Source organism: Capra hircus, chromosome 13, assembly GCF_001704415.2.
Source record: "Capra hircus breed San Clemente chromosome 13, ASM170441v1, whole genome shotgun sequence".
NCBI classification, from domain to species: Eukaryota; Metazoa; Chordata; class Mammalia; order Artiodactyla; family Bovidae; genus Capra; species Capra hircus.
In genome coordinates, this window is record NC_030820.1 from 64923040 (window position 1) to 64951037 (window position 27998).

Sequence of the window (27998 nt, forward strand, 5' to 3'; positions counted from 1 at the left end):
GGGAAGGGGAGTGGGGAGGCAGGATTGACCTATTTCAAAGCAGGAGCCTTGGGTTCTAGTCTTGTTTCTGCCACCAACTTGCTAAGTCTTTGCACCCTCTGGGCTCAGTTTTCCCATCTATCAAATGAGCCAAGAAGGATCAGTTATCTACCACTCCATTAGTGCTTGCCCATGTAAGTGGTAAAGGACAGGGATGATAGGCCACCTGATAAATAGTTCTGGGTAGTTGCTATATGTCAGGCATGGTGTTGGGCTCTGGAAAGACAGCAATAAGTAAGAGACAGCCCTTGCCCTCAATGAGATCAGAACAGTGTGTGGTTAAGTTAACAACAGCAGTAGTAATGATAAGAACAGCCAGTATTTACTCAGCACTTACGCTGATCCTTGTCTTGAATCTTCTCTACAACTTCTGTCCATTTTACAGAGGAAGCAACTAAGGTCTAAAGAGGTTAGGAAACTCGTCCAAAGCGACAAGAGTTAGACCACGCAGTGGGATTTGACTTCAGATTGTCTGATTTCAGAGCCCAGACCCTTTAACTGCTCAAGTTTTGAAGTCAAACTTGAGTTGGGATCCAGATTCCAGTTTCTTTTACTTAAACACTACTCTCTGGGGTTTAACCTCCAGGACACAACAGGCCATGGCAAACAGAAAGGAAAGACAAAAAAAAAAAAAAAAAAAAACACCTCTGCCATCACGTCTAAATATTTTTTAGATCTGAGAGCAGATAGGAGGACAAAATGAAACAAGTGTGATCTTTTTTTTTTTTATTTTTTTAAATTTTAAAATCTTTAATTCTTACATGCGTTCCCAAACATGAACCCCCCTCCCACCTCCCTCCCCACAACATCTCTCTGGGTCATCCCCATGCACCAGCCCCAAGCATGCTGCACCCTATGTCAGACATGGACTGGGGAAAGCTAAGGACAAAGTTTCAAGGTAACTTGAAAAATTTTCAGCCAAAGTGAAAGGTCCTACCTGCGTGGAAACAGCCCAGCAAACATGCATGGACTTTGGAGTCAGACAGGTGGCTTCAAGAGAGAGTGAAGGACAGGAAAGCCTGGTGTCCTGCAGTCCATGGGGTCGCAAAGAGTACAACTGAGTGACTCAACAAGATGGCTTCAGTTGTCAGTGGCCACTTTATTACCAGCTGTGTGGGCTTGGATAAGTCACTCTGTCTTCCTAAGTCATAATCAAGGGCACACGGTAAAGAGAGTGAAAACAGCCATGTATTTAAAGATGAATGACGAAAGTTACTAACTCTTCTTGTCCTCTTCCTTCCTTTGCATCTCCCCTCTCCTCTCTACCCGCCGCCCCCTGACCTCTGGCTTCAGGAATCCTGACCTCTGTGAAAAGATGCTGGCGTTTCTGGTCCAACCCAAGCCAGAGAACCATAAAGAAGGGGCCTTCATCCTGGATTCTCCAACTCAACACTGACGTCCCAGCTGTGACGTACTGTCCCTGAAAGAGACTGGGAAAGGAAAAGCATATATATATAGATATATATAGATATAGATATATATACAGGAAACACCACGTCCTTGCACTGCTGCCGGGGCTGGCCGAGCATTCGGCCGACAGCAACAACCAACATCTGAACGCCTACGTTTCCTTTGCAGACAAATTGAAGAATTGGTGGGATTTTCCAGGAAACCAAACAAACAAAAATTGTAACAACAGTAATCCCTTGCTCCCCTCCCCACCCCACTTTGAAGCCCTGCAGAACAACCAAGGCAAGCCAGACCACGCTGATTGTAGACGTACAATGCCACCTGGGCCTACACGTTCCCTTCAGTGGACAAGCATCCCATTTCTTCTTTTCCTGCGTCTGTTGCCCACTCCAATGCAAAGGAAAACACTTTTGCAGCCAGTTAGAGAAGCTGCAGCAGCAAGACACGCCCCCATCAACCGCTTTCCAAGAAAGAAAAATCCCCCATTCGGAAAGGAGGAGGAGGAACACTGGATTCTTATTTTTTGGGTCTTGACACTGGGCTGCAAAATCCACCTGCCTTTCTTCCGCCTCCTTTCCCCCTCAACTCTCACACGTCTTGTTGTCATTTTCTGTCTGGGTTCCCTCCTCCCTCTCCCCAACCCCATGCCCCTCACCCTCTGTGTCCTGGTCCTGCCGAGGGCCACTGCAGATGACTCTCACTGGAAATGAGAAAAAGAAAAGAAAAGCAAGAACGTGAAACCAAGCCACAGGAGGTGAAGTAGACATTGTATGTTTATGGGTTCTCATTATGAAGGTGCCGCTTGTAGGAGATTTGTATGGATGTGCTTTAAGTTATGTATATTACATATAACAGGAAACAAATATTAAAATAAACAGTGCTGGTAAGTATGAAGCTGACGTTTTAAAATTATAATTATCTGACTGTGATTGATGTATTCTCAAGGTTCCTAGATCTCACCGAACCAACCCAGCCAAGGAGCCCCGGACTTGGGCTGTGGGTCGCTCACAGTAGGAGCTGACAGTTCAGTGTAGAAATACAGTGTGTGGTGTTTGTACTTGGTTGATTGGTGGGGAGGGGTGGGGTCCCCATATGGAGAGGCAGGGGTTTGGCAAGAAGGAAGCGACCCGGGTGTGGTTCAAGATGCCTTCTCCCCCAGGCAGTAGCAGCTGGGACCTGGGCCGTGCTCAGGGTCCTGCAGCACAGATCCCCTAGCTCAGTCCCGCTACCTCCCTGGAAGGCTCGCCACAGTTCTCAGTTGTCTCTGTGTTGTGCCACGTGTCTTGCCTTTCCCTGACCACAGTGTGACAGCTAACTCCTATCCCAAGGGAGGTGATGCCCCCAGCTGCCACGGAAGATGGTGGCTTCCACCTGGCTGTCTGAATGTCCCCAGCTCAGTTCTTTCTTTTGACCACTCCTGTATTCTGTCTGAATCATTCTCTTCTTCCTGGGTCAAAGCAGCCATGGTAGAGAATGAACACAGGGCAGGCCCTGACAGGTCAAGACTGGACTCCCAGAGGCTCCTGAAACAAGCTGAGGTGGACGGGAGGTGTTGCTGGGGCTCCACCTGCGAATAAGACCCTGGCTTTGAGACCTCCCCTTCAGTCAACATTTGCTCTCTGATCCTGGGCCCTAAGAGTCCCAGAAGTGGCCTGGAGACCACAGGAGCCCTTGGAGAAGGTCCCATCAAAAGCTTGGCATTGCCCTGTGGCACACGTGGGCTTTCCAGACACAAGCTGCTTTCCTGAGCTCAATGAGGCCCCTTCTGAAGGCATTTGCCGTTTAATTTCTCAGTCCCATTTCACTTCCCCCATCTTGCTTCTAAAGCAGTCGATAAATTCATTCAACAATATTTACTGAGTACGTACTTGTGCCAGGCACTATTGTTAGGCTCAAGGAGAAAGCGTTGGGGGAGGGGGGATCAGAGGGACCTGGAAAGCTCCCTGAGCCAGCCTTACATCTCCAGCCCCTCTGAGAGCACTTCCGCCTTCTCTCCAATTATCAGACATCTGCAGATGCCCAGGCTTGCTTATCCGTTCCCCTGATGACACATATGGTTCGCTGCTTAACTGGTGCTGACCTGAGGCAGAACGGTGTTTGCCTCTGTAGGTAAACATGTGATGAGGAGAGGCAGAGAGAGCCCTGCATCTCAGGCTCAGGTGGTGCAGCCAGCCACACCCCCTCCAACTCCCCCTGAGAGTGGAAGTGCGTCAGGTTCTTCTTACATGGAAGCCACAGAACTTCCTCCCCGTCCTCCTCAGCTTGAGAGCCCCCACTCCTTCTGGGCCAAGAGCTGGAGTGGCTCTGCCCTCTCTGGGCTATCTGGAATCTGGCTCAGGCATCCTTGTCTTTGCAGGAACCAGGTGTCCTAAGCACACTGGACATACCTCAGAGGAAGAATATTTGTTGTGGGTTCTGCACCTGCCTACAGACCCTATGTGTGTGGCTTCAGGACAGGGAAGAAGTGACCAGGCTTGGTTTGTGGGCCAGCCAGGGTTTATGGAGCTCTCCAGTCTACAGATGCTCTGACCTTCCACAGAGAGGCAGGCATCTGCCAGCAGGGAGGAGGGGAGCTGCAAAGCTGAAATCTAGGGCGCTGTTTCCCTCCCATCCTCCTCTTCATAGGGAATATAGATGTTTTTCTTATCTGTCTTCAACCTACTTTTCCATTTTCCATTTCACATCCTTTCTGTGCCGCCTCTCCACCCAGGAGACCATGTAGCATAGTGGAAGAAGTCCTGGAGGGCAGTCAGGAGTTCTGGGTGGCCATCCTGGCTCAGCCTCTAACTCACCACGTGCCATTGAGCTCCTCTTATCCTCGCTTCGGGGCCTCAGTTTCCTCACTTGCAAAACGAACAGGAAAAGCAGATGCCCTCCATGGCTTTTGTCCACTCTGCCAGCCTGTAAGTCTTTGTTTTCCCCTATTTTGCTTTCTTGGGATCTTTTCCATCTGAGGGTACAGGAAGTGCCAAGACCTGTTTCAGTTTTTGAATCCTGTAAGCACATTCCAAGACTGGCCTGAAATTGCATGAACAACATCACTCTAAATTTTTTTTTTCCAAAAAGCACCTTCCTAACCAACTGCGATGCTGTCCTGGTCCTTTTTACTCACACCCCACTCTCCTCTCTCGTCCCCACGCTCCCCCACCTCAGTGCTCCGTGCTCTATGCGTGTGCTCTCTGTTCTTGTATACTCAATAAAAGTGAAATAAATGTGTTTGATGCTGAACCACAAACTGCCTTGGCATCTCTCTCTCTGACCTTGGCTACCAGTACAAGTTGGCATTGTGGGACAGGCTAAAACCGGGGTGGAGAGATCCCAACTGGAACATTTTCATTCAACCTACAACACCATTCAAATATCTGCCTATCCCAGTGAGGACCAGGTCTTGGCTTTATGGGAACAACAATGAATAAGACAAAGCCCTTGCCCTCCAGGAGCTCAGAGGCTAGTGGAGAAACTGACAGCAAACCAGGCGGGCGCTCAAAGATGATTCCAGCCAGGGTGATCAGCACCAGGAAGGAAATGCGCCAGGGGAGGGGATGGTCACTGAAGGAGACCACTTTTAATAAGGTGGCCCGCGATGGCCTCCCTGAGGACATCTTTTTGAGCTGAATGAAGAGAAAGATCCCGTAAGGTGAATAACTTGAGTGAGTGCATTCTAGGCAGCAAGAACAGTAATCAGGTGGGCCCAGGACACAGAAGGGCTTGGCGTGTGGAGGCCCCTCCTTGGGAGTCGAATGGATAACGTACACAACAAGCCCCAACTTCAGCCTTTGCTCATCCCCTTCGCATATGTTGCCATGTCTCTGTACATGCCACCTGTCCCAATGTTGATATCATTTTTCTTTAAATTGACTCTGAGCAAACTCTGGAAGATAGCAAAGGACAGGGGAGACTGGCATGCTGCAGTCCATGGAGTCACAAAGAGTCAGACATGACTAAGTGACTCAACAACAACAACAAAAACAGAATTATTTGTAAAGGAAACTCTTAAGTCCACAAATGAAAAACTAGGGTCACTTGCCAAAGAAAGGAGGTCTTTATAAAAATAAATGCGAAAATACTAAAATTTGAAAGCCATCATCCGTGTAAAATTTAAACCTGTCCTGTGGGCTACCTGAGATACACATACCAGCACTTTAATTCTACCAAACAGCTCACCCCAAACCCTTTCTTTATTATCCCAAATCTCATAAGCAACAACCATGGCTAAACTATTTGGTGCAGTTTCTTCCAGTCTTTTCTCATGGATAAGTATCGTATCAGAGTTGAAGTCACCTTGTACATGCCATGCTGCTGCTGCTGCTGCTAAGTCACTTCAATCGTGTCCGACTCTGTGCGACCCCATAGACGGCAGCCCACCAGGCTCCCCCATCCCTGGGATTCTCCAGGCAAGAAGACTGGAGTGGGTTGCCATTTCCTTCTCCAGTGCATGAAAGTGAAAAGTGAAAGGGAAGTCACTCAGTCGTGTCCGACTCTTCACGACCCCATGGACTGTAGCCCACCAGGCTCCTCCATCCATGGGATTTTCCAGGCAAGAGTACTGGAGTGGGGTGCCATTGCCTCCTCCGACATGCCATTCTAAATACTTACAAAAACTTAAATCCTGATCTTTTCCCTAGAATTTGAAACACTAAACACCACGTCTTTTCTTCTTTGTTTTTTGGCCACACTAGGCAGTATGTGGGATCTTAGTTTCCCAACCAGGGATTGAACTCACGGCCCCTGCATTAGGAGCTCAGAGTCTTAACCACTGGTTCACCAGAGAAGTCCTATGTCTTTTCTTTTTTGAAGGTAATTCATTAAATGATATAAAATTCTGTGCTATGAAAAGCAATTCTTCTACTATCTCCAAACTCCTGTCCATTGTCAGAAGCAATTGTGAATCCTTCTCCATATTTTCCCTGTAGGTTTCCTTTAGTTATCTGTCATTCCTGGGATCCTGAAATAGGACATCGTTTGCAAACACTGGGTACCCACACACCCTGGATCTGTGTGTCTGTCTCCCATAAATACAGGGTCAGTCTCTGAGCTGTTAAGGAATAGTGTGGCTGATTCATTTAGATCAGTGATTCTTAACATGGGGGTATGTGTGATTTTGTCACCCAGGGAACATTTAGCAATGTCTGGAAATACTTTTGGTTGTCACAACTGAGGGATGCTACTAACATACAGTGGGTAGAAACCAGGGATCCTGCTAAACATCCTACAACACAAGAGGACAGCTGCCCTACAACAAAGAATTATTTGGCTCCAAATCTCAATAGTATCAAGGTTGAGAAACCTGATTTGAACAGACATGCAACCCACCATGTGAGATTCCTGGGCTAACATCTACGATGCCTGTGCCCAGAGTTCAGTGCCCCGGAGTCTCAGAAGATGGTGAGTTCAGCTGGAACAGGGAGCTTGTTATGAAAACAGACCATGATGCTCAGCGCCCAAGACCAGGAATGGGGAGGGTAGGGAGGGAGCTGAGCTTCTTCGTGCAGGAAATGGAACTGACATGACAGGCTGAGAATGACACGCATGACTGTGACTGATAGAGGCCATCTCTGGCTAATCCTGTGGCAGCTCGTTGTGATCCACCATGACTGCAGGGCCCAGTCTAGTCTGCAACCCACTAAGAGATGAATTTTGACTGAGACAGATGGGCATGTCTAGCTGTCACTGAGGAATTGTGACAGGCAAGCTAAAGAGCAGCAGCACAGAGACAAGAAGAGCCGGTCACCGGTCAGACCTTGGTTTGCATTCTAGCCTGGCCTCTCTCTGGCTGTGCAACTGCTCGGAGCCTCAGTTTTCTCTTCTGCATGTTGGGAATACTGAGTCTGCTTACTAGGGTTAGTGCAAGGATTAGAAATCATATACCCAAGGGGCCTGCCCTCTGGATTTTGAATTTCCTTAGGCAGCCCTCAGAATCACATAAGCCAGTTCCTTGTAATAAAGCTCTTAAATACCTCCCGCTGGCTCTGCTTCTTTGATTGAACCCTGACCGATACAACCACCCAGCACAGAGCTAGGCTCCAAAATAGAAGTCACTGATTAATAAAGAATCACTGTCATTAATTAAATGCATAATATATGTGTTGAACTGGGTCTTTGTGTGGATTCCAGAAAAACAGCAGAGAACAAGACAGGTTGCCTGCTTCAAGGTGCATATACAGCCTGCCTAAGATTTCATACTAGGCCTGCACTGCCAGAAGATATTGGGTGTTTATGGCAGGAAGGATCATTGTGGTGACTGCGGCTGTTAGCCTGGGTCTCTCTGGCCTGGGTTTCTGAAGCTCTCCGCCAGAAGAGTATGGTTGGAAGCTAAGACCAGGTGATAAAGGGTCAACTGTGACACTCACTCTGATTGAGATCGGCTGACCAGGACTACGACTGAGCCTCTGACTGTGGCTACTGGACAGCTAGGACCTTGACCCGAACCTCAGAGACCACGACTGATCGAAACCGAAAAGCCGTGACTTGCGGATGTGTTTCTGTACCAGGATATAAAATGCATCGTTTGATGAAAGTTATTATCCACGGGTTCAAGAACTAAATCCAGTAACTCAAAGTAGCCAAAGGCAATGTTCCATGGGGCGGAACCTGCTGGCACGGGCCGTTTCTTCCGCGACCCAGGGACCCGCCCGGCCCCTTTCCCCTGTTGTTCCCGTCCGGCGCCAAAGAGGGGGAACTTCCGGTGCGCCTCTGCGATCCCAGGACCTGGGCGAGAGACCAGTCGGTGAGTGCAGCCTCCTGTCCTCTTTTAACTGTTCTGCTTTCGTTGTCTGTGTGGTCCGGCTACCCTTCTTTCCGGCTGGGGATCGCGGAGGGCCTGAACTCGGGCACCGAGCTGGGACTGTGGCGTCCCGGTCTTGAGCCGGTGGGTTACTGCCTCTTTCAGGTGGGTTACTCTTACTTGCTCCCCTTGTAACCGTCAGATACGCCGTCGCCAGAACTTCCTGGGGGCACCTGGGAAACTTCTTTTTTCCTAACTTTAGAACTTACGGGCTCGGAGGCCTTGGCTCCGCCTGACGTGGTTCTGGTTTTCTCTATCTTCGGTAAGGTCTTTTCCACGAACCGAGCCTTTGTTTCTCATCTACAAAATGGATATCGTGCTTTTATTAAACAGATGTTTAGCCAGCGTCTAATATGTGCTAGAGATACGAAAGACCCGCATCTCCTGGAGGTGACAGCCCTCTATTAATATTTGCAAACTTGCAGCTGTGATCAGTGAAATGGAAAGATAAAAAGCACTTTGAGAGCACATCACAGGAGATCTGACTTAGCCCCAGGTCGAGGAAGCGTGGCTGAGAAGGTAAATATTAAGCAAGATCAGAAAAATGGTTTGAGACAGAGAGGAGGGAAGAGTTTTCTATCAGGGGAGCCTCTGTTTGAGGGTCTGAAAGAGTCAGTTTGGCTGCAGCAGAGCTTGTGGAGGAAGCATGATATGAGACAAGCTGGAGGAGTTTCCACGGACCAGGCCATACAGCCCTTGTAGGTCGCAGTGGGAATTTTGGTTTGCCAAGAGCCACGTGAGAAGTCTCTCAGAGGATGTTAAGTATGGGTGGTGACATGCTTAGACTGGCGGTTTGAGAAGGTCACTCCTGCTTTTGGATGGAGAAGGGATTGCAGGGACAATCTGGCTGAGGGACATGGTAGCTTAGATTAAGGATGTGGTGGAGAGAAGTGGGTAGATGTGATTCTCTGTATCTCAAGGCATCTTCTTTGTGCCAGGTCATTTGCCAGCTGTGGAAGATATAGTGAAGAGAATTACAATCTGCTGGAAGTAGAAAGAAAAAAGTGGCATTATCAAAGAGGAGCACAAAGATGCCACTGAGAAAATGGCTAATTGATGAGCAATTATTCTAAATGCAATAGCTGTTCATTTAATAAATATATTAAGTGCCTTTTGAACTCAAGATTGGGGATAGTAAGATGATATAAATTATTTAGAGCAGTGGCTTTCAGACTTTTTGCACTGTGACCTACAGTAACGCATACATTTTACATGGTGACCAAGAGTCCATACAGACACACAAAGCTTCAGAAAACAGTACTTAGCTTTACTTTTAGGATGTACTCTGAGTTTTTAAAATTTTGCCCTTTTATTAAAAAAAAAAACAAACAATGTTGGTTGAGATCCTCTAAGTTGATCTTTTAACCCATTATCAGATTGTGACTTGCAGTTTGAAAAAAAAATGTTGATTTAGAGTCATAATCATTTGTGTGGGTTTTGGGTAAAGACAATAAAATATGTCCTTTCCATATTGGGAAAAGGGTTGGTCTTCCTTTCCTCATGGTATTGTTTTGTTTAAATAAAATGAGTAACAGGAATTAAACAGGCAGCTGGTTCTTCTGTTTGTGAAGTTTTGTGGTCTTGTTGGTATGTCTGGCTAGATTGAAAGTGCCTGGAAGGCAGTAACTGTCTTCTCCATGATTATTTCTGTTCGTGTCTGGCAAAAATCCTGCAGGCTCTCCAAGGTTATTTGTTGAATTGAATAGGTAGGTGTCTTGGGAGTAGAGAGTTAGACGTGTTCTGTTAAAATTAGTTCATGTTGGACCCATCCTTATAAATACAGAGACTATGTCTGTTTACAGAAGTCTTATCAGTGTGTCCTCTTGGGTAGTTCAGAGGTAGATAAAAATAAATGTTCTAAGGTCTTTGTCTTCTAAATACTGATCCGAGGCCAGCCATGCCACCTGGATCCATTTGGGTGAGCAGTCCAGAGGTGCTACTGACTGTGGACCCTTTGGAAAGTTGTTTCACTCCCTGGACTTTAGACTTCTTTATATATATATATATATATATATATATATATAAAATACATATTTTATATATGTATTTGTATATATGCAGGAGAAGAGGATTGTGGTTGAAAAGCTCTCCACTGCCCAAACCTTTTGTGAATTTTAGATGCTAAGCACCCCGTTTCCACTTTCTGTCCATTTCTGGGCCTCTGCTGAGGCTTATAGGAAACTGGGTGGATGCTTCTCGAATCTTCTAAGTTTTAGACAGAATTATAGTTTAAGACAGTTTAGGCACACTAATCCTTTAGAGTGGACTAACCAGGCATTCTCCACCTTCATCTTCTGTTATGAGAAGGAGATCTGAAAAGTGCACAGATCTGAAGGAGATCTGAAGGAGCTTCGAAGTGCACAGTGGAAAGAACACTGGCCTGGAGGGCAGGGTACCCAGGTTCTAACTGGGTCCTTGTGTGATCTTGAACATGTCTCTTTTCTTTAACTGATGTCTTTCCAGCTGTGAAGTGAGTGTTCTCGCTCATTAAACTCAGAAACAAAAACCGTCTTCTCTTTGAGTATTGTTTTCTTTACCTGTGATGAAAATTAAGGTAGAAAATTATGTCACTGGAAAAGATCCTGATGCTGGGAAAGATTGAAGTCAGGAGGAGAAGGGGACGACAGAGGATGAGATGGTTGGATGGCATCACTGACTCAATGGACATGAGTTTGAGCAAGCTCCAGAGTTGGTGATGGACAGGGAAGCCTAGCATGCTACAGTCTAAGGGGTTGCAGAGTCGGGCGCAACTGAATGACTGAACTGAATTGTTTCAGGGGTCTAATTCAATATCTGGCACATAAGAGAATGCTCAGCAAATGAAGAATCCTTCCCAAGGTTCTGATTAACTCTGACTTCTTTCTTTTTCAGCGGAATAGAAAAGTTTTCCTTTTGATCACTCACCCCTGGCCCCATGGCTGCCATGCAGATGGATCCTGAGCTTGCCCGGCGCCTTTTCTTTGAAGGGGCCACCGTGGTCATCCTGAATATGCCCAAGGGGACAGAGTTTGGCATTGACTACAACTCCTGGGAAGTGGGGCCCAAGTTCCGAGGTGTGAAGATGATCCCGCCAGGCATCCACTTCCTCCACTACAGCTCGGTGGACAAGGCCAATCCCAGGGAGGTGGGCCCTCGCATGGGCTTCTTCCTTAACCTGCAGCAGCGGGGGCTGAAAGTCCTACGCTGGGATGCGGCCCGGGAAGAGATCGACCTGTCCCCAGCCCCAGAGGCTGAGGTGGAGGCCATGAGGGCCAACCTCCAGGAGCTGGACCAGTTCCTGGGACCTTACCCCTACGCCACGCTCAAGAAGTGGATCTCCCTCACCAACTTCATCAGCGAGGCCACAGTGGAGAGGCTGCAGCCCGAGAGTCGGCAGATCTGCGCCTTCTCAGAGGTGCTGCCCGTGCTCTCCATGAAGCACACCAAGGACCGGGTGGGGCAGAATCTCCCGCGCTGCGGCACCGAGTGCAAGAGCTACCAGGAGGGCCTGGCCCGGCTGCCCGAGATGAAGCCCAGGGCCGGCACAGAGATCCGCTTCTCCGAGCTGCCCACACAGATGTTCCCGGCAGGTGCCACGCCGGCCGAGATAACCAGGCACAGCATGGACCTGAGTTATGCCCTGGAGACTGTGCTCAGCAAGCAGTTCCCCTGCAGCCCCCAGGACGTGCTCGGTGAGGAGGAACACGGCTTTGAGAGTGGGCCAGGGGAGCGCTGTGTAGCCGAGCGGCTTGAGAATAGGGAGTTCCTCTTGGCTGAGGCTAGGAGGGGGTCTTATCCAGAATGCTTGGTAAAAGAACAGATTCCCAGGGATTTCCCTAGTGTTCCAGTGGTTCAGAATCCGCCTTGCCATGCAGGGGGCTTGGGTTCAATCCCTGCTCGGGGTACTAAGATCCCACAGGCCACAGAGCAGCTAAGCCCACACACTGCAGCTACTGACCCTGTGCACCGCAACAAAAAGTCCTGCATGACACAGCTGAGACCTGATGCAGCCAAATACATAAACTATATATATATATATATATATATATATATATATATTTATTTATTTATTTATTTAGGTACAGATTCCCAGGCCTTACCCCTGGAGACTGATTCAAGAGATCTGGACTAGGTTCCCAGCATTTTACCTGTCTGTCTGCCTGACAGGCAAGTGCTGTAGGTGAGCCTGATGCAAACAGTCCCATGTGAGGGAACCCATAGTGTGGCCTCACCTGCCCACCACTACATTTTACAGATTGAGGTCCATAGAGGGAACGGATTTGACTGCTAAGTGATATAGCTGAAGTGAGACCAGGACCAGGGCTCCCGGTCCCAGGCCCATCGTGTTCCTGGGAGCCTTCCACCTGCCCCCCCTTCAGTTTACTCTTGACTCTCAACCAGAACAGTGATTTTCTTTTAACTGTTTCAGTCTTTATTGTTGTTTTTCCCCTCCTTATTACAAAAAATAACATATTTATCCTTAAAGGAAAACAAAAATGAAAGTCCAAATCCCACCACTTGGAAATAGCCGTCTTTGTTCACTTTGTTGTACTTTTCTTTCTTTTTTTTTAACGAGAAACACAGAAGGACGTTATATAATGATAAAGCACCAGTCCACAAAGAAGACATAGCTATTCTAAATTTGTGTGCAACGGACCACAGAATTGCAAAATATGTCAATGAAAACTTGATAGAATTGAAAGGTGAAATAGATGGACCCACAATAGTTTTAAGTCTTCAACACTAAACTCAAAAATTGATTGGACAATTAGATTGAAAATCAGCAAATATTTATAGGAATTCAACAATAGCATCAACGAATACGATCTAATTGATATTTATAGAACATTCCACCCAACAACCTCAGTATATGCATTCATTTCAAATCCTTACAGAACATAAATAAGTATGACCATATTCTGGGTCTTAAACCTTGACAATTTAAAAGGAATTAAGTCATACACAATGTTTTTAAGATACATGCACATTTTTAAGGTACACATTTGTGTTTCTCAGTTTAATATGTTTCTGTTTCCTTTTAGTCTTTTTATGTTTGTGTATACATGATATTTTTACAAAAGCAGGATTACAGTATATTATCCTGTAATTTGCTTTAATATAAATATTATTCCATGTCACTGAAATGGTCACTTCTCTTTAGTGGCTGCTGAACTTCCATAGTTATTGGACCAGCCCCTGTTAATAAATCTTTGAAGATGTTCCTGGTTTCCATATTGTAAGTGTAAGAGTCCCCTGGTGTGCCCTTCTGCGTATTTTGGGGTTGAAATTGTTGGATCAGAGAGTGCATGCTGCCAGGAAAAGGTCAGGCATCTTTGCCAGCTAATGAGGTTGTGGCCCATCACCTTTTGACATGGCGTTTGACACGGTGATTTAGCCAAGTCCTCTTCTGACTGGATGGTTGAAGAGTGACTTCCTGTTTCAGTTTATATTCTTTGATTACTAGTGACAGCAAACGTTTGTCACAGCTTTAGTAGCTACTAATATTTTTGCTTTTACAAGTCTAATATTTGCATATTTTTCTATTGGAAGATCAGTGAGAATTTTGAATATAGGGCCTTTTATATAATAGGCTCAGCTGATAAAGAGGGACATTTTAAGGGTGTGTATCAATTTTCATTTAATAAGTAACACTTGAGATCCTGGCTTCAAAATGAACAGAAATCCTGTTTTCTACCTCCTAAACATTTCAGTTCTTCAAAGTAATCTTGAGAAAAGGTCTGTTGCAAGGATCACTGTATCTTTTTGACAGCTCTTTGAAATTATTTCTCATCTCAATTTAATTTTAGACTAAGCCAGAGATGTATAAATTGAAATGAATGCCCTAAATTCAGAGAAGCAGCTTGTATTTCCACAAACTAACCAGGTAAAGCCAACTGAAGAAGCAAATCATTAACCTCTGTCATACAGAGGAAACTTGACTATACTTTGAAAATATTAATCAAATGTCCAAAATGTCTAGACCCCGTAGCAATCTGCTCAAATCAAACTTAGTTCCACAAGCCTAGGAACAGAGAACTAGTTTTTCCAGCTCTCCAGAAGTGACAGAAATTGGACACCATGTGTTTAAAGAGGTGTTTAGTGTTGAGTACATCTTTTTAAAAAATTTTGGCCACACCCCACAGCTTGTGGGACCTTACAGTTCCCTAACCAGGGATCAAACCTGCCCCTCCTGCTGTGGAAGGCAGAGTCTCAACCACTGGACCACCAGGGACGTCCCACATCTGTTCTTTTCATGGCCCATGTGTAGATAGACCACAGAAGTCCCCCTTAAATTTGAAGCCAGAGAAAACATGTCTGATCAGCAACAGTATATCTTGGCACCCAGAGACCCAGCTGCTCACCCAAGGACAATGGCTTCTGGACTGTCAGGTCTCTTTGCGACAGGGATCTGCTGGGAATGTGGGAATAATAACAGGTTTCTGGATTGCTAATTTGCGCCGACATTGACATTGACATTGAAGTCGCTCAGTTGTGTCCGACTCTTTGCGACCCCATGGACTGTAGCCTACCAGGCTCCTCCATCCATGGAATTTTCCAGGCAAGAATACTGGAGTGGGTTGCCATTTCCTTCTCCAGGAGATCTTCCCAACCCAGAGATCGAACCTGGGTCTCCCACATTGTAGGCAGATGCTTTAGCGTCTGAGCCACCAGGGAAGTCTAATTTGCGCCAAGTGTTAAGTGCTTTATATGTATTGGGCTGGCCCAAAAGTTTGTTTGGATTTTTCCATACGATGTTATGGAAACCCTGGCATGAAATTTGGGGCCAATGCAATACTGTATTGATTGACATAATCTCTACTGCCTCCCTCAAATAAGGAAACTGAAGCATAAACAGATTAAGTAGCTTGCCCAAGGTCACACACCTGGGAAGTGGTGGAGCTGAGACTTGAACCCAGGCAGTTTGGCTCCAGAGCCCATGCTCTTAGCCACAAGCTGCTCATAGCAAGCAAATCGTAGAGCCCTATGATTAAACAAACACAAATAATTTGGCTGGCAGCCTCACCCTGGAACAAGTATTCATGAATTTTCCTGTTCTAGAAGGCCCTAGAACCATTCCCACCCAATAGAAATCTGTTTTATCTTTCTGTTGTTCAGTTGCTAAGCATTAGATGTGTGACCTTGGGCAAGTCTCTTGACCTCATCTATACACTGAGGCAAATACCACCTTCCCTGACCACCTTATGGAGTTGGGCTGAGGGTTCCGTGGTGTTACACAGCCTTTCCCTGCCCCTGAAGCAGACCATGTGCATCAGATTCACCCAGGAAGCTTGTTAGAGCTACAGATGCCAAGGCTCCATCGTCTGTCCGCAACCAGGATCTCTCACAGTGAGGCTCGGGCAGCTTTATTTTTCCCAAGTTCTAGTAATTCAGATGGGCAGCCAGTTTGAGGACCCACTTGGCGTAATGTCCACAGACCCATTTTGTTAACTTGTTAAATGCTAGGTAGATACTTGGTGTGCCTCTTCTCTTGTAGTCGGATCTTACAGAAATCCAAAACCAGTTGGGTTTCTCATGGCTTGAGTTTCTAGCAGTTCAGCAAACGTTTATTGAGCAGCTGCTAGGTGCAAAACCCCATGCCAGGCTCTGGAGGAGTGACAAGGCTAGACAGCCACTTCAGGCTGAGGCCCAGTGGCCCTGATGGCTTAGTCGAGTCAGCCGGCAACCCTCTCCCTCAGGTTGATCTCTCTCTGCACCTCTCAGGTGAGCTCCAGTTTGCCTTCGTGTGCTTCCTGCTGGGGAATGTTTATGAGGCCTTCGAGCACTGGAAGCGGCTCCTGAACCTTCTGTGCCGGTCAGAAGAGGCCATGATGAAGCACCACACCCTCTACGTCAACCTCATCTCCATCCTGTACCACCAGCTCGGCGAGATCCCCGCCGACTTCTTTGTGGACATTGTCTCCCAGGACAACTTCCTCACCAGCACCTTACAGGTGAGCGGGCTTCTGGCTGACACCCAAGTGGGTCAGAATGAAGGCCACGGTGTGTGAAAGCACCCAGAGAGGCTTACATTTCTATCTCTTGCTGTTCTTTCCTTGGGGCTTCCCCAGGGACTGAGTGGTAAAGAATCTGCCTGCCAATGCAGGAGATGCAGGTTTGATCCCCGGTGTGGGAAGATCCCCCAGAGAAGGAAATGGCAACCCACTCCAATATTCTTGCCTGAGAAATCCCATAGACAGAGGAGCCTGGCGGGCTATAGTCCAAGGGGTTACAAAAGAGTCGGACACGACTTGGCGACTGAACAACAGTGCTTTCCTGAGCCAAGCTTTCTTCATTTCAGTTTCCTAATCATAGACTATTCCCTGGTTCTCTTTCTCCTACTCAATTGTAAGCTCCTTAATGCCAGAGACCCTCTCTCTATACCTTCTTCTCCCTGCCTCACCCCAACATGCCTAGCAGTGGGGCACTTGGAATTTGATTCAGCCCCACCCTTTGAGCAACTGCACTCAAAACAGTTTTTCTTCCTCCCAGCCTAGAGCTGTGAGTTGCTGCAACCCAGTAGGACAGAGTTTGGAAGCTAGTTATTCCCAAGGAAACATCTGCAACTGCTTAGATCTCATTTAAGCACGAAAGTAACTTTGATTTCCTGTTCAAACAAAATGTGCCAGTTTCTGCAGAGATCCTCTGATAGAAAAAAGTGAAATTTGCTTTTAACTCAGCAATTAAATTTTCATTATGAGTGGTAATTAGGGAAGAAGCTTCAAACAACTTAAAATCTTCATCCTGCGCTATTTCCTCCCTTTGCAAACAGATTAGCTCCCTTTATGTTCTTGGGACAGCCTCTGTCGCTCACGTTTTGTAACTTTCTTGAGTGTAGAAGAGGCAGAGCTGCAGGCTGTCAGTTTCCATACTTTTTGTTTCGGGACTGCTTTCTTCTCCCTGTGTGGGAGACCCCCATAGGCCTACCCCTTAAAAGGGGGCCAGTCACTCATCTCCCACTCCCACGCATGGTAAGGGGAGGAATGAACAGTCATGAAATGCCTGTTGACATTTAATGGGCACCATGCTTCTCTGTTTATGTGGGTCCCCTCATTTAATCTCTCTGGAGCACCATAAGGCAGGGAGGATTATTCCCGTTTTACAGATGAGAACACTGAGACTTACAAAGGTTAAATCATTCACATAAGGTCACAGAACTGGTAAGTGGCAGAGTCAGGATTTGTACCCAGGCCTTAGTCTTGATTTCAGGCCTGTGCTTATGCCCCTATGTACTGAATACAGTGTCTCCCCCTCTGGAAAGAGTCTTGATTGACATTAATGGTGACACCATCAGGGGCCTGTTTCTCAGACGTAAAGAACACTTTTCTAAAGCCAAAATGCTGTCGGAAGAGTCCCTGTGATCAAGCAGCTGCGATAAAACTCTGGAAGTTGAAGGACATGTGCAGATGAGGGATGAGTCAGGCAAGCTGATGGTTTGAGCCTGGCATATTCCACTTCATACAAGTTATAAAACTGCCCTTTTATTGGTTTTTGATGTAACAGAGAAATTAAATCCCTGTATTCTTCCTCTGCAGGGGAATCCACCCCGCAGTTACTGGGCTGTGGGTTGCAGAGCAGTAGGAGGCCGCAGCCTGCTAGCCTGCCTCTGGCAGTGGCTGTGGCCCACGGGAACGCACACTGCCCTTGCGATGCGCATTAATGCTGCCGCGCAAACATAGGAGAGCCGCACTGTGTCACTGGCCGTCCCAGCCGCTGTCAGTGCAACCAACAGCTGAGCTCTAATTGCTGAGGCTTTGTTGCCAGCAATGATTTATGAAGCATAAAGGGCCCAGCTGGATTGCTCGATATCCAGGTGGGGTGTGCAAAGCTGATGGTTAGAGGCATTCTGTCTTTGGAGTTTTCATCAAGAAAATTCAGTGTCATTATTTGGAAAAATCCAGGACATGTGCCTTTTAAAAAATTAATCAGCATCTGTTTTTGCGCATCCTTTCTTTATGTACAACATTCTTCTGAAAGTGTTGAGGGACACATACGTGAGATAGCCTGTTTCTCGGAGGTACAGAACACTTTTCTGAAGCCACCATACTGTTGGAAGAGTCCCTGTTATCAGGTAGCTGACATATAACTCTGGAAGTTGAGGGGCTTGTGCAGTGGCTTCACTTCATTGATTTAGCAGGTATTTGCTGAGCACCTGCTGTATACAAGGCTCTGATCTAGGGTGGGAAATATAGCTATGAGCAAGACATAGTCCCTTGGAGTTTATATTTTGGTGGGAAAGTAAACAAATGAATTAACCAAATGACTCCAGATAGCACTAAGTGTTTTAGAAGGCAGTACCATTTCCCTAACCCAGGCCTTTTGGTCTCATCTGGATTGCATCCGACTTTACCAACTTCTGTGTTTATCCTTGTTAATCCGTCTGCCTCGCACTCTGCCACCAAAAGTCACCTGTGATCCTGTCTCTCTGTGGTCCTTACTGCCTGCAAACCTAGGTCCCGAGGTCCATGTTGATCTAGCTGCTAACCTGTGCTCCAGCGTCTCCTTCCTTCCCCTGTTTCCCCATCAGCCTCAGCGGCCGTGGTCCCCCTGCAAGTTGCCCGACCGGCCATGTTGTTTCATGCTTCCCTTTTACTTTCTTCACTGTAAAAAATACATACCGTGAGATTTACCCTCGCAATAATTTTTTAAGTGTGGAATTGTTGTTCAGTCGCTAAGTCGTGTCCGACTTTGCAACCCATGGACTGCTCTGTCCTCTGCTGTGTCCTGGAGTTTGCTCAAAGTCATATCCATTGAGCTGGTGATGCTGTCTAACCATCTCATCCCCTGCTGCCCACTTCTCCTTTTGCCTTCAGTCTTTCCCGGCATCAGGGTCTTTTCTAGTAATTCAGCTCGTCACACCAAGTGGCCAAAGTATTGGAGCTTCAGCTTCAGTATCAGTCCTGCCAATGAATATTCAGGGTTGATTTCCTTTAGGATTGACTGGTTTGATCTCCTTGCAGTCCAAGGATACAGTACAGTATTGTTAACTATGAATAGAGCGGATCTCTAGAACTTTTTCATCTGGTACAACTAAAACTTTATACCCGTATTTCACGTCTTCTTAACTGAATCTTGCTTTTCTCCCTGCCTGCTGTGTACCCCTCATCCCACAAGGTGTCCGCTAGGCATCGCTCTCTGTGGCTCCATGTCTAATCTCTCCCTCCTTGCCATACTAGTAGCCTACTTTGTACTTGTCACTATTAGATGGCACAGGCTGTGTTTGCTGAAATGTATGTGCTATCTGCCTGACTCCCCCACCGAGCCATGGGCTTTTTCCGGAAGCCTTTTTGTCCATCTGGTTATCTTCCACACCTGGTTGAGGTTTAGCGCTTATTTTACGTTGTGTTACTGGGTGTTTTTAGATGGGCACAGTGCATAATTCCTGTGACAATGTAAACAGATGACCGTGCTACGATATTGTAAACAGTGAAGTCTGATCAAAGAGTGTTAGGAGCACCAGAGAGGGTTGGTTGGTTGGTTCATTCACGCGGGTTGAGATTTAAGAGATGGAGGATCAAGAATGGCTTTTTTGTAAAGGAGGGGCCTTTGGCCATGGGCTTGAAGGATGACACAGATTTCAACAGGCAAAATGTGGAAAAGATATTACAAAAGTTTTTCTCGCCTTTTCCATGGTGAGTTACATTGGTGCCATCTTGGCACTGAGATCCAGTGCCCCCCACACAGGCACTCAGCTCCGGTGTCTGTGAGGGAATGAATCAGCCCATAAAAGCCTCGCAGCCAGTCCCCTGCTCTCCCCACAGGTCGCCAAGTAAGTGGAACCAGCTTTCCTGCTTCGGAGTTTAAATGGCTGCTACCCACAGAGAGGGGCTGATGTCTATATGTGAGCACTTAGACAGCCACATTAGCTTGTGTAAAATCAACTATGTAATGCCCTCTGCCATTAGAGGCCCCTTTCAATAGATGCCACTGGGATTTTTACAAATCCCGTGGATTTAGCATGAATAAAAATTATTTGTTTTACAAAAATAGATACAGTTTTTTCTTTTACTTAAAGCAACTTAAGTCATCATGATTTGTTTAAAGCCAATGAAAGGATAATCTGAATTTAATAGTATGTTATAAAGTGAGTTATGTACAGAATAAGAATTCTTATTGCTGATTGCATAGCATTTAGGCATATAGTCATGTAACCTTTTTCTTTTTTTAAATACTTTTAGTCACAGTAGGCCGAATAGGCTTTCCAGCTTCATTTCTTGCCAGTATTCTAAGTACTGTCCATCTTTAACTCTCAAGGGAGAACACTAGCTCTGACAATGTCTATAGCACAGGCATACCTTGGAGATACGGGTTCGGTTCCAGACTACCACAATAAAGTAAATATCACCCAAAGTGAGTCACATGAATTTTTTGGTTTCCCAGTGTATATAAAAGTCATACACTGGGACTTCCCTGGTGGTGCAGTGGCTAAGACGCCATGCTCCCAACACAGGGAGGTCAGGTTCGATTCCTGGTTGGGGAACTAGATCCCACATGCTGCAGCTGAGGGTTCAAATGTTGGATCCTGTGTGCCACAACTAAGTCCCGGTGCAGCCAAGTAAATAAATAATTTTTTAAAAGTCATATACTGTCATATACTATAGTCTATTAAGTGTTTAATAGCGTTATGTCCCAAAACAACCTTAATGAAGAAATTCTTTATTGCCAAAAAATGCTAACCACCATCTGAGCCCTCAGTGAGTTGTAATCTTTTTGGTGGTGAAAGGTTTGAAATATTTTGAGAATTACAGGAATGTGACATAGACACAAGGTGACCAAATGCTGTTAGAAAAATGGCACTAATAGACTTGTTTCATGGAGGGTTACCACAGACCTTCAGTTTGTAACAAAATGCAGTGCCCGTGAAGTGCAATAAAACAACACGTACCTGTGTTTTATCCTAACAGCAGCCACGATAAACCTCACCTACCTGCTCCTGCACCTCCTGCTGACAGCTATCGCTTCTGCACATTTCCTGTACATTATTTTGTTTAGCTCTCACAACAATTTAAGAAGTTAAGTATATAATCCCATTTTACTGATTTCCTTACTAATGAGGAAACAAATAATTTTGCCCAAGATTGCCAGACCTGGTGGATGACAAGGCTGAACCTTAATTCTGACTCTCCCATATGTGATTAGAGCCCCAGATAAAACATCCTAAATTCTTTAAATTGACCTTAGAAAGCATGATTGCTGCTGCTTTTTGCCTTCTTGATAATCACTGTGAAGTGATAGTCTTGCTTTTAACACCACTTTCTTCTTCTGCAAGTGAAAATAAAATGTTCTACCTCTGGCTAGTTTCATTCTAAGTTGAATAATCATCTGGGAGTCTAAAAAATTAGAAAATTGCATCTTTTTGGTCTAGCCAAAAAAATAGGATAAGAAGTGACTCAGCTATCTACCGTGGCATTTTGAATTTCTCAAGGTGACCTGACTGAACTCAATTTGTTTAACTTGGGTTTAAAGGAAAGCTTTCACTTTTCTGACTAAAATAATTTACAATTTTACAATATATAGACTTCATGGTAGATGTATTAATACCTTTTTTACATTTGAAGAAAAATCCCCAATGGGTTTGCTTTTAGTTTTAGATAAATACAGATGTTTATAAAATGTTATTTTTTCTATTTCAAAAGTATTTTTATAATATCCAGGGTTAATATTCCCATATTAAGGTGATTCATTTCTCAGTGATTTTTAAAAAGTTTGCTGTTTCACAGTAACCAGATCGCTACTAAATCTACATAAGAAGGCATACAATTAATCTAAAAACAAGAGAATCAAAGTAAATTGTCTAAACATCTGTCTCAATGTGAAACTGTCTAAATATCTCCTCTTCTGAATGGTGAATTTTGTAAACTCTTGGGACAAAAATAGATCAGTGTGTCCCAGGGGCTAGGGGACAGGGGAGGATTTGATCCCTAAGGGACAGCATGAGGGAATATTTTTGGAGTGATGGAACTGTTCAGTATCCTGATAGTGATGGGATGTGGGCCTTTAAACTCGTAGAACTAGGTACCAAAAGGAGAAGCTATAAGCAGACACGTACCTGCCTTGATTACGTCGTATACTGGCTGCACGGGTATATTGTCTGTCGTTCAGTCGCTCAGTCGTGTCTGACTCTCTGCGACCTCATGGCCGTAGCTCACCTGGCTCCTCTGTCCATGGGGTTCTCCAGGCAAGAACACTGGAGTGGGTTGCCATTTCCTTCTCCAGGGGATCTTCATGACCCAGGGATCAAACCCGGGTCTTTTGAGCATCTCCTGCATTGCAGGCAGATTCTTTCACCACCGTGCCACTGGGGAAGTCAGTGTATGGATGTATACATTCATCAAAATGAATCGAAATTTTAAATGGATGAACTTAATTGTAAATAAATGATGCCTCAGTAAAGTTGGTTTGTTAAAGCAGTCAACCTGGACTGTGCCCTGGGTCTCGGAGGCCCACAGAAGGCACAGTTCCAGAAGAACCTGGTCTCCAGGCCCCTTGGCTCCCCACAGGCACTGCTGAAAATATCAAGGGTGGATTAAGTCTGTGTCAAGACAAAAGGAAGGTCTTGGTAGGGAAGAAGGATTTCAGTTTCCCTACTTGGACTGCATCTTGCTTGACCCGTATCACTTGCTCAGCATTTATCACCATCCTCATCTGTACAATGGGAATAGTAATTTCCTGTTCTTCTACCTCCAGGTTTGTAGCAAGGATTAGACTGACAGATTCTTCAAAAAGGACATAGCCCTTTTAAAATCTGAAGCCTTATTTTTCAGACTGAAGGCTTCTGTTGTACCTGCCTAGAGTTGATGTTGCCCCGCTGGTGGTGTTGAGGGGGTGAGTGGGGAGGGTGAACGATGAGTCTGAGCCCAGCCTGTTCCAGTCCCTCGCTGTTGGCCGTTGCTGAATGCAGGGCGATCCCTCTGTCTCATTCATATCCATTCAGGGAGCATCCTGTGGGCTCTAACTCTGTGCCAGGCCCTGGGCAATCTGCCATGCGGGTCACATGGATAATTAGGGAGTGACCTCTACTCTGAAGGGGGCATAGATCACAGATCACTGTAATGCAAGCAGAGAGTGAAAAACGCCGTAAGGGAAGCTCAGGCATGGTACTGGGGAAGCAGAGGTTGGAGCTAAGTTTCTTTCAGCTTGGGCTTTTATAAGAGTCCTGTCACACGGAGGTGGCCTGTGAGCCAGTGGCATTAGGGGCCTCGTAAATAAGCCACCTCCTCCCCAGGATGAGTCCCTTGCTCTGTTCGGCACCATCACATAATTATTGAGCAATCATTTGGTGCAGGCACTGTGCCAAAGGAACCCAGAAATGGATTTTCATAGAACCTATGGTTGTCTTTTGTTCATTAAACATATCATGGGTCCTTTATATACGTCAGACTTCGTACCAGGGGAGCAGGATGCAGGTATGTAAAGGAGTCAGTGCTTGGGAGTTCCTCCTCATCTCTTGGGAGAGCTCAGTAGTAAATGGATTACCACTGACTGAGAGTGAGGCTATGTCCCAGGTAACCCTGGGCACCAGGGGAGCGCAGAAGAGCACCTGGTCCATCCATGGTCTGGGAAGACATCCCAAGGAGGGTGGCGTCTGAGCTGAGTTTGGGTCACTAGTAGAAAGCTGTAGGTGCAGGGGGAGAAAGCAGGGGTGGAAGGGTGCTATAAGCAGAGGGAATCGCCTGTGTGCGCAGAAACGCAGAGACGATGGAGCATCTTTGGGTCGCTGCTCAGGGCAGCTGGAGAGGAAGGACTGTGAAGTGAGTAGCCCAATGTAGCGTGTAAGGAGTGGAGGCTTCTGCTAATTGAGCCATTAGGCCCCCCAGGACCCCTGGAGACAGACCCATGAGGATGCAGGGCCTCCAGCACCAAGGCCGTTTGCAACAAGGCTTCTCTGCTTCCCATACCAGCCCCCTCCCCCGAGTTCAGCGCTCCAGAGCACGCTCTATTAGCCGCCCGCAGACAGGCCGCCGGCTTCCCCGCTGCCCGCTGGCCACTGAGCTCACACAGCCCCTCTAATTAGTTATTGATCCCGTGTTTTGTTGTGACTGTGCTTCCTGCTCCTGTGTTTAGTCGACGATTCTCAAGTAATGAAACCAAATTCTGTAACCCCCCCACCTTCTGCTTCTGTACCCCCTCCCCTGTCACTTCTGTCCCTGCTCCCACCCGAACAGAGTGGCTACAAACAAAGACTACAAACGTGAGCCTCACGCCACCTGCCACCGGAAAGGCAGTGGAGAGGCAGGCGGGAGGGGGCTGCCTCTAGAAGCAGCTGCAGAGTCCACCTGTTACCTTTGTCAGGTCAAGACCCCTGGAGCCCAGATCCCTTCCATGGTGGTCTACAGTCACTGGGGCACCAGGGTGACGTGGATCAAATTGCTGCTTTCACCCTCCTGCCGCTTGTCTAGGGTGGTCTTTCAGGGAGCCAGTGAGGAGTCTGGGAAAACTACTTCCTTTCTGGTAATTTAGACCCAGGCATTTAACTCCCCTTAGCTTCTGTTTCCATAATAGAGTCGGACACGACTGAGTGACTTCACTTTCACTTTTCACTTTCATGCATTGGAGAAGGAAATGGCAACCCACTCCAGTGTTCTTGTCTGGAGAATCCCAGGGACGGGGGAGCCTGGTGGGCTGCCGTCTGTGGGGATGCACGGAGTCGGACACGACTGAAGCGACTCAGCAGCAGCAGCAGTGTGTCTTCCAGGGCCTCGTGAGGATCTCTTGGGCTACTCTGTGAAACTTCTTTGAAAATAGTAAAATAGTGTGAGGAGGAGAAATGAGTTTGCTGTCATTCTTAGAAGGGATTGAAATCCAGGACAGTCTGAAATGGAGTTTCAGATGTAGAGAACATTACTCGTTTGCCCCTGCCCGTGTTTCCACTAGTCGTAAAGAACCCACCTGCCAATGCCAGAGATGTAGGAGACGCGGGTTCAGTTCCTGGATCGGGAAGATCCCCTGGAGGCGGGCATGGCGACCCACTCCAGTACTCTTGCCACACCCATTTGGGTTGCTATTGTGAACAAACAAACAAAAAGAGAAAGTAAAAGATGTTAGAGAGAGGTGTTGGATTGCTGATGGAAATGTGAAAACGGCACAGCCACTGTGGCAAACAGTATGGTGGTTCTTCAAAGCATTGAATAGAATCGCCTTATAATCCCAAAGTCCATTCTCGGTATGCACCCCAAAGAATCAAAAGCAAGGCTTCTATAGGAGATGTTTTTAGATTCATGTTCATAGCAGCATTATTTATAATAGCCAAAACATAGAAACAACCCAAATGGCCCTTGATAGGTGAACGGAAAACAAAGTGTGGTATATACATACAATGGAATATCATTCGGCCTTAAAAAAGAAGGAAATTTCTAGCACATGCTATATGAGTGAGCCTTGAGGACATTATGCTAAGAGAAAGAAGCCAGGCACAAAAGGACAGATATTGTATGTCATGTAAGGTTATATAAGGTACCTGTTGGGGTTTTTTGATTGTTTTTTAGTCGCTGAATCATGTCCTACCCTTTTGCAACCTCTTGAGCTGTAGCCCACCAGGCTCCGCTGTCCATGGGGTTTCCCAGGCAAGAATACCGGAGTGGGCTGCCATTTCCTTCTCCGGGGAGTTTTCCCGACCCAGAGACAGAACCCACACCTTCTGCATTGGCAGTCGGATTCTTTACCACTGAACCGCCAGGGAAGCCCCATGAGGTACCTGGAGTGGTCAGATTGATAGAGACTGAAAGGAGAATGATAGTTACGGGGGCTGGAGGAGAGGGGATGGGGAGTTAGTGGGTATAAAGCTTCAGTTGGGGAAGATGAAAAAGTTCTAGAGATGGTTGCATAATAATGTAAATATACTTAATGCCACTGAACTGTACTTTTAAAATGGTAAATGGTATACAGTGTTTTAAATGATAGTTTTTTAATGGTTAAAATGATATATTTTGTGTTATGCATATATTGCCACAATTTTTTAAAAAAATCAAAGACAGCTTTTAAGGAGAATACAAACCTCACATTGTATACAATGCGTACCCACACCTGGAGTCTATTTAGACTAGAGCAGCAGTTCACCCTCAGCGGGTTAGGGCCTGGGGTTTTTTACGGGACCTAGGGGCTCATAAGCCCCCCACACCTTAGCACCAGCTGGTGTCGCTGCTGCCATTTTTTCTAAGTTCCTGCTCACGTGCCCAGTAGATCTCACCAGAGGGCAGGGCCGGGTGATGGCCCTGCTGGCCTTATTCTCAGTGGGGCATCTCTGCCCAAGACAGTAATTTTCCATTCTCGTCCTGCCCCAGCTTCTCATCTGGGCTTGGACCTTCTTTCTTGGTTTGGGGGAGAGCACAGCAGGTGTCCTGAGCCTGTGCCAGCAGCAGCTGATCCTCCCGCCCCGGAGAGCCGAGCACCCGGAGGAAATTTCCACCGCTTTCTCGGCCCCTGCGTGTTCTCAGGAGTGACTTCTCCTCTGTTCTCTGTAGGTTTTCTTCTCCTCTGCCCGCAGCGTTGCTGTGGATGCTACCCTGAGGCAGAAAGCCGAAAGGTTCCAAGCTCACCTGACCAAGAAGTTCCGGTGGGACTTTGAGGCGGAGCCTGAGGACTGCGCGCCGGTGGTGGTGGAGCTCCCCGACGGCGCGGGGACGGGCTGACTGGGAGAGCTCTCGGCCAGGGGAGGCCCCCTCCCCATGGCCGCAGTCCTGGCTTCTCCATCCACCCGTGCAGCTGGGACTTGCTGGGGCAAGAGCCCTGCTAGGTCCTGCAAAGATGAAGCCAGAATCCCCTCCTTCACCAGTAATCAAGTCCCTTCAGTGCCAGAGAGGCTGTTCCCCATCTCGCAGGCACCTTGTGGGTTCCCCGTCAGCCTGGTCATGGTGCTAACCCAACTGAATTCCACACGGGCTCTTGGGAGAGACCTGCCTCAGCAGCAGTCCACTTCCTTCCAGAAGAGAAGCTGTTGAGCCCCAAGCCCAAGAAAAAGGATTGGTTATTCCATAGAGTGGTTTCAGGAAACCCTGGAGTGCCCAGGAGTCTGAGATGTCAGTTGTTGACTTTTTAAAAGTTAAACACATGGTAATAGGGAAATGAGCCAGAATTTCTGCCTGCCCCTTGTGGATGGGAATACATCCCAGAAAACATGGGCGTGTGGCCTCTCTGGAGCCCCAGGTTGAGGAGGGCGAAATAAGACAGTGGGCTAAATCTGGTGAGTGGTCAGCTCTTATAGTCTCTGAAGTTCCTTGCTCCTGTCCAGAGGTCCCAGTGGATAACCTTTCAAGATGGTTGTAGCCCCTGACCTCAGAGGCCTTGCTAGTGCCACTGTCCTCCCGCCTGTTCCATTCTGAGGCCTCAGACCCAGAAGTGGCCCTTGGCAACCCTCCCAGATGGGCCTGTTCCTCACCAGAGTCACCACGACTGTTTCTGATGACCTGGAGATTCAGCAACAAAGAGAACGGTTCTTGCTCTGGACAGGTTTCTTTGGCCTTGTAGAAGTTCTGCATCTTTATCCAGAGCTCCAGAGACGACCTTGTCAGCCTGGGTGCCCCTGTCCCGCTGTGGAGACCACAGGAGTAGATGATGGTTCCTGTTTCCTGGGTGTCCTGAGGGGCTCACCCATCACGCACATGGGCCCTGGCTGACCTCACACTGTTGTACCTTGATGAGGGTCCCTGTCCCACTGCCTCCCAAGGCTGCGGCTCACACCAGGTTTCTGAGTGAGAATCCCCGCTGGTTAAGATGTTCAGTTCCACTTGTTTCCTTGGAATTGTTTTTCCAAGAGCATAATGTACATTAAAGTCTTGGCGCTGAGACCAAA

The 27998-nt window shown here is 46.9% G+C and overlaps 2 protein-coding genes across 12 annotated transcripts in view; both read left to right on the forward strand.

Annotated features, from left to right (window-relative positions):
• The window catches only part of EPB41L1 (erythrocyte membrane protein band 4.1 like 1), a 135274-nt gene extending 130590 nt beyond the window's left edge, over positions 1–4684 (forward strand). For all 9 annotated transcript variants that reach the window (XM_018057797.1, XM_018057798.1, XM_018057802.1 and 6 more), the window contains one exon: positions 1333–4684. In XM_018057797.1, coding sequence (XP_017913286.1) covers positions 1333–1341 — 9 coding nt within the window. In that variant the 3' untranslated portion in view covers positions 1342–4684. The remainder of the gene's footprint in view (positions 1–1332) is intronic.
• Positions 8104–27998, forward strand: AAR2 (AAR2 splicing factor homolog). Of its 3 annotated transcripts, none has more exons than XM_005688516.3 (4): positions 8104–8176; positions 11105–11904; positions 15935–16164; positions 26671–27996. In XM_005688516.3, exons 2-4 carry the CDS (start codon positions 11148–11150, stop codon positions 26836–26838), a joined length of 1155 nt encoding a protein of 384 aa, XP_005688573.2. In that variant the 5' UTR covers positions 8104–8176; positions 11105–11147; the 3' UTR covers positions 26839–27996. The 3 variants fall into 3 exon arrangements, with proteins under 3 accessions (XP_005688573.2, XP_005688574.2, XP_017913295.1); XM_005688517.3 differs by lacking the exon at positions 8104–8176 and adding an exon at positions 8228–8338; XM_018057806.1 differs by lacking the exon at positions 8104–8176 and having other exon boundaries at positions 26671–27998.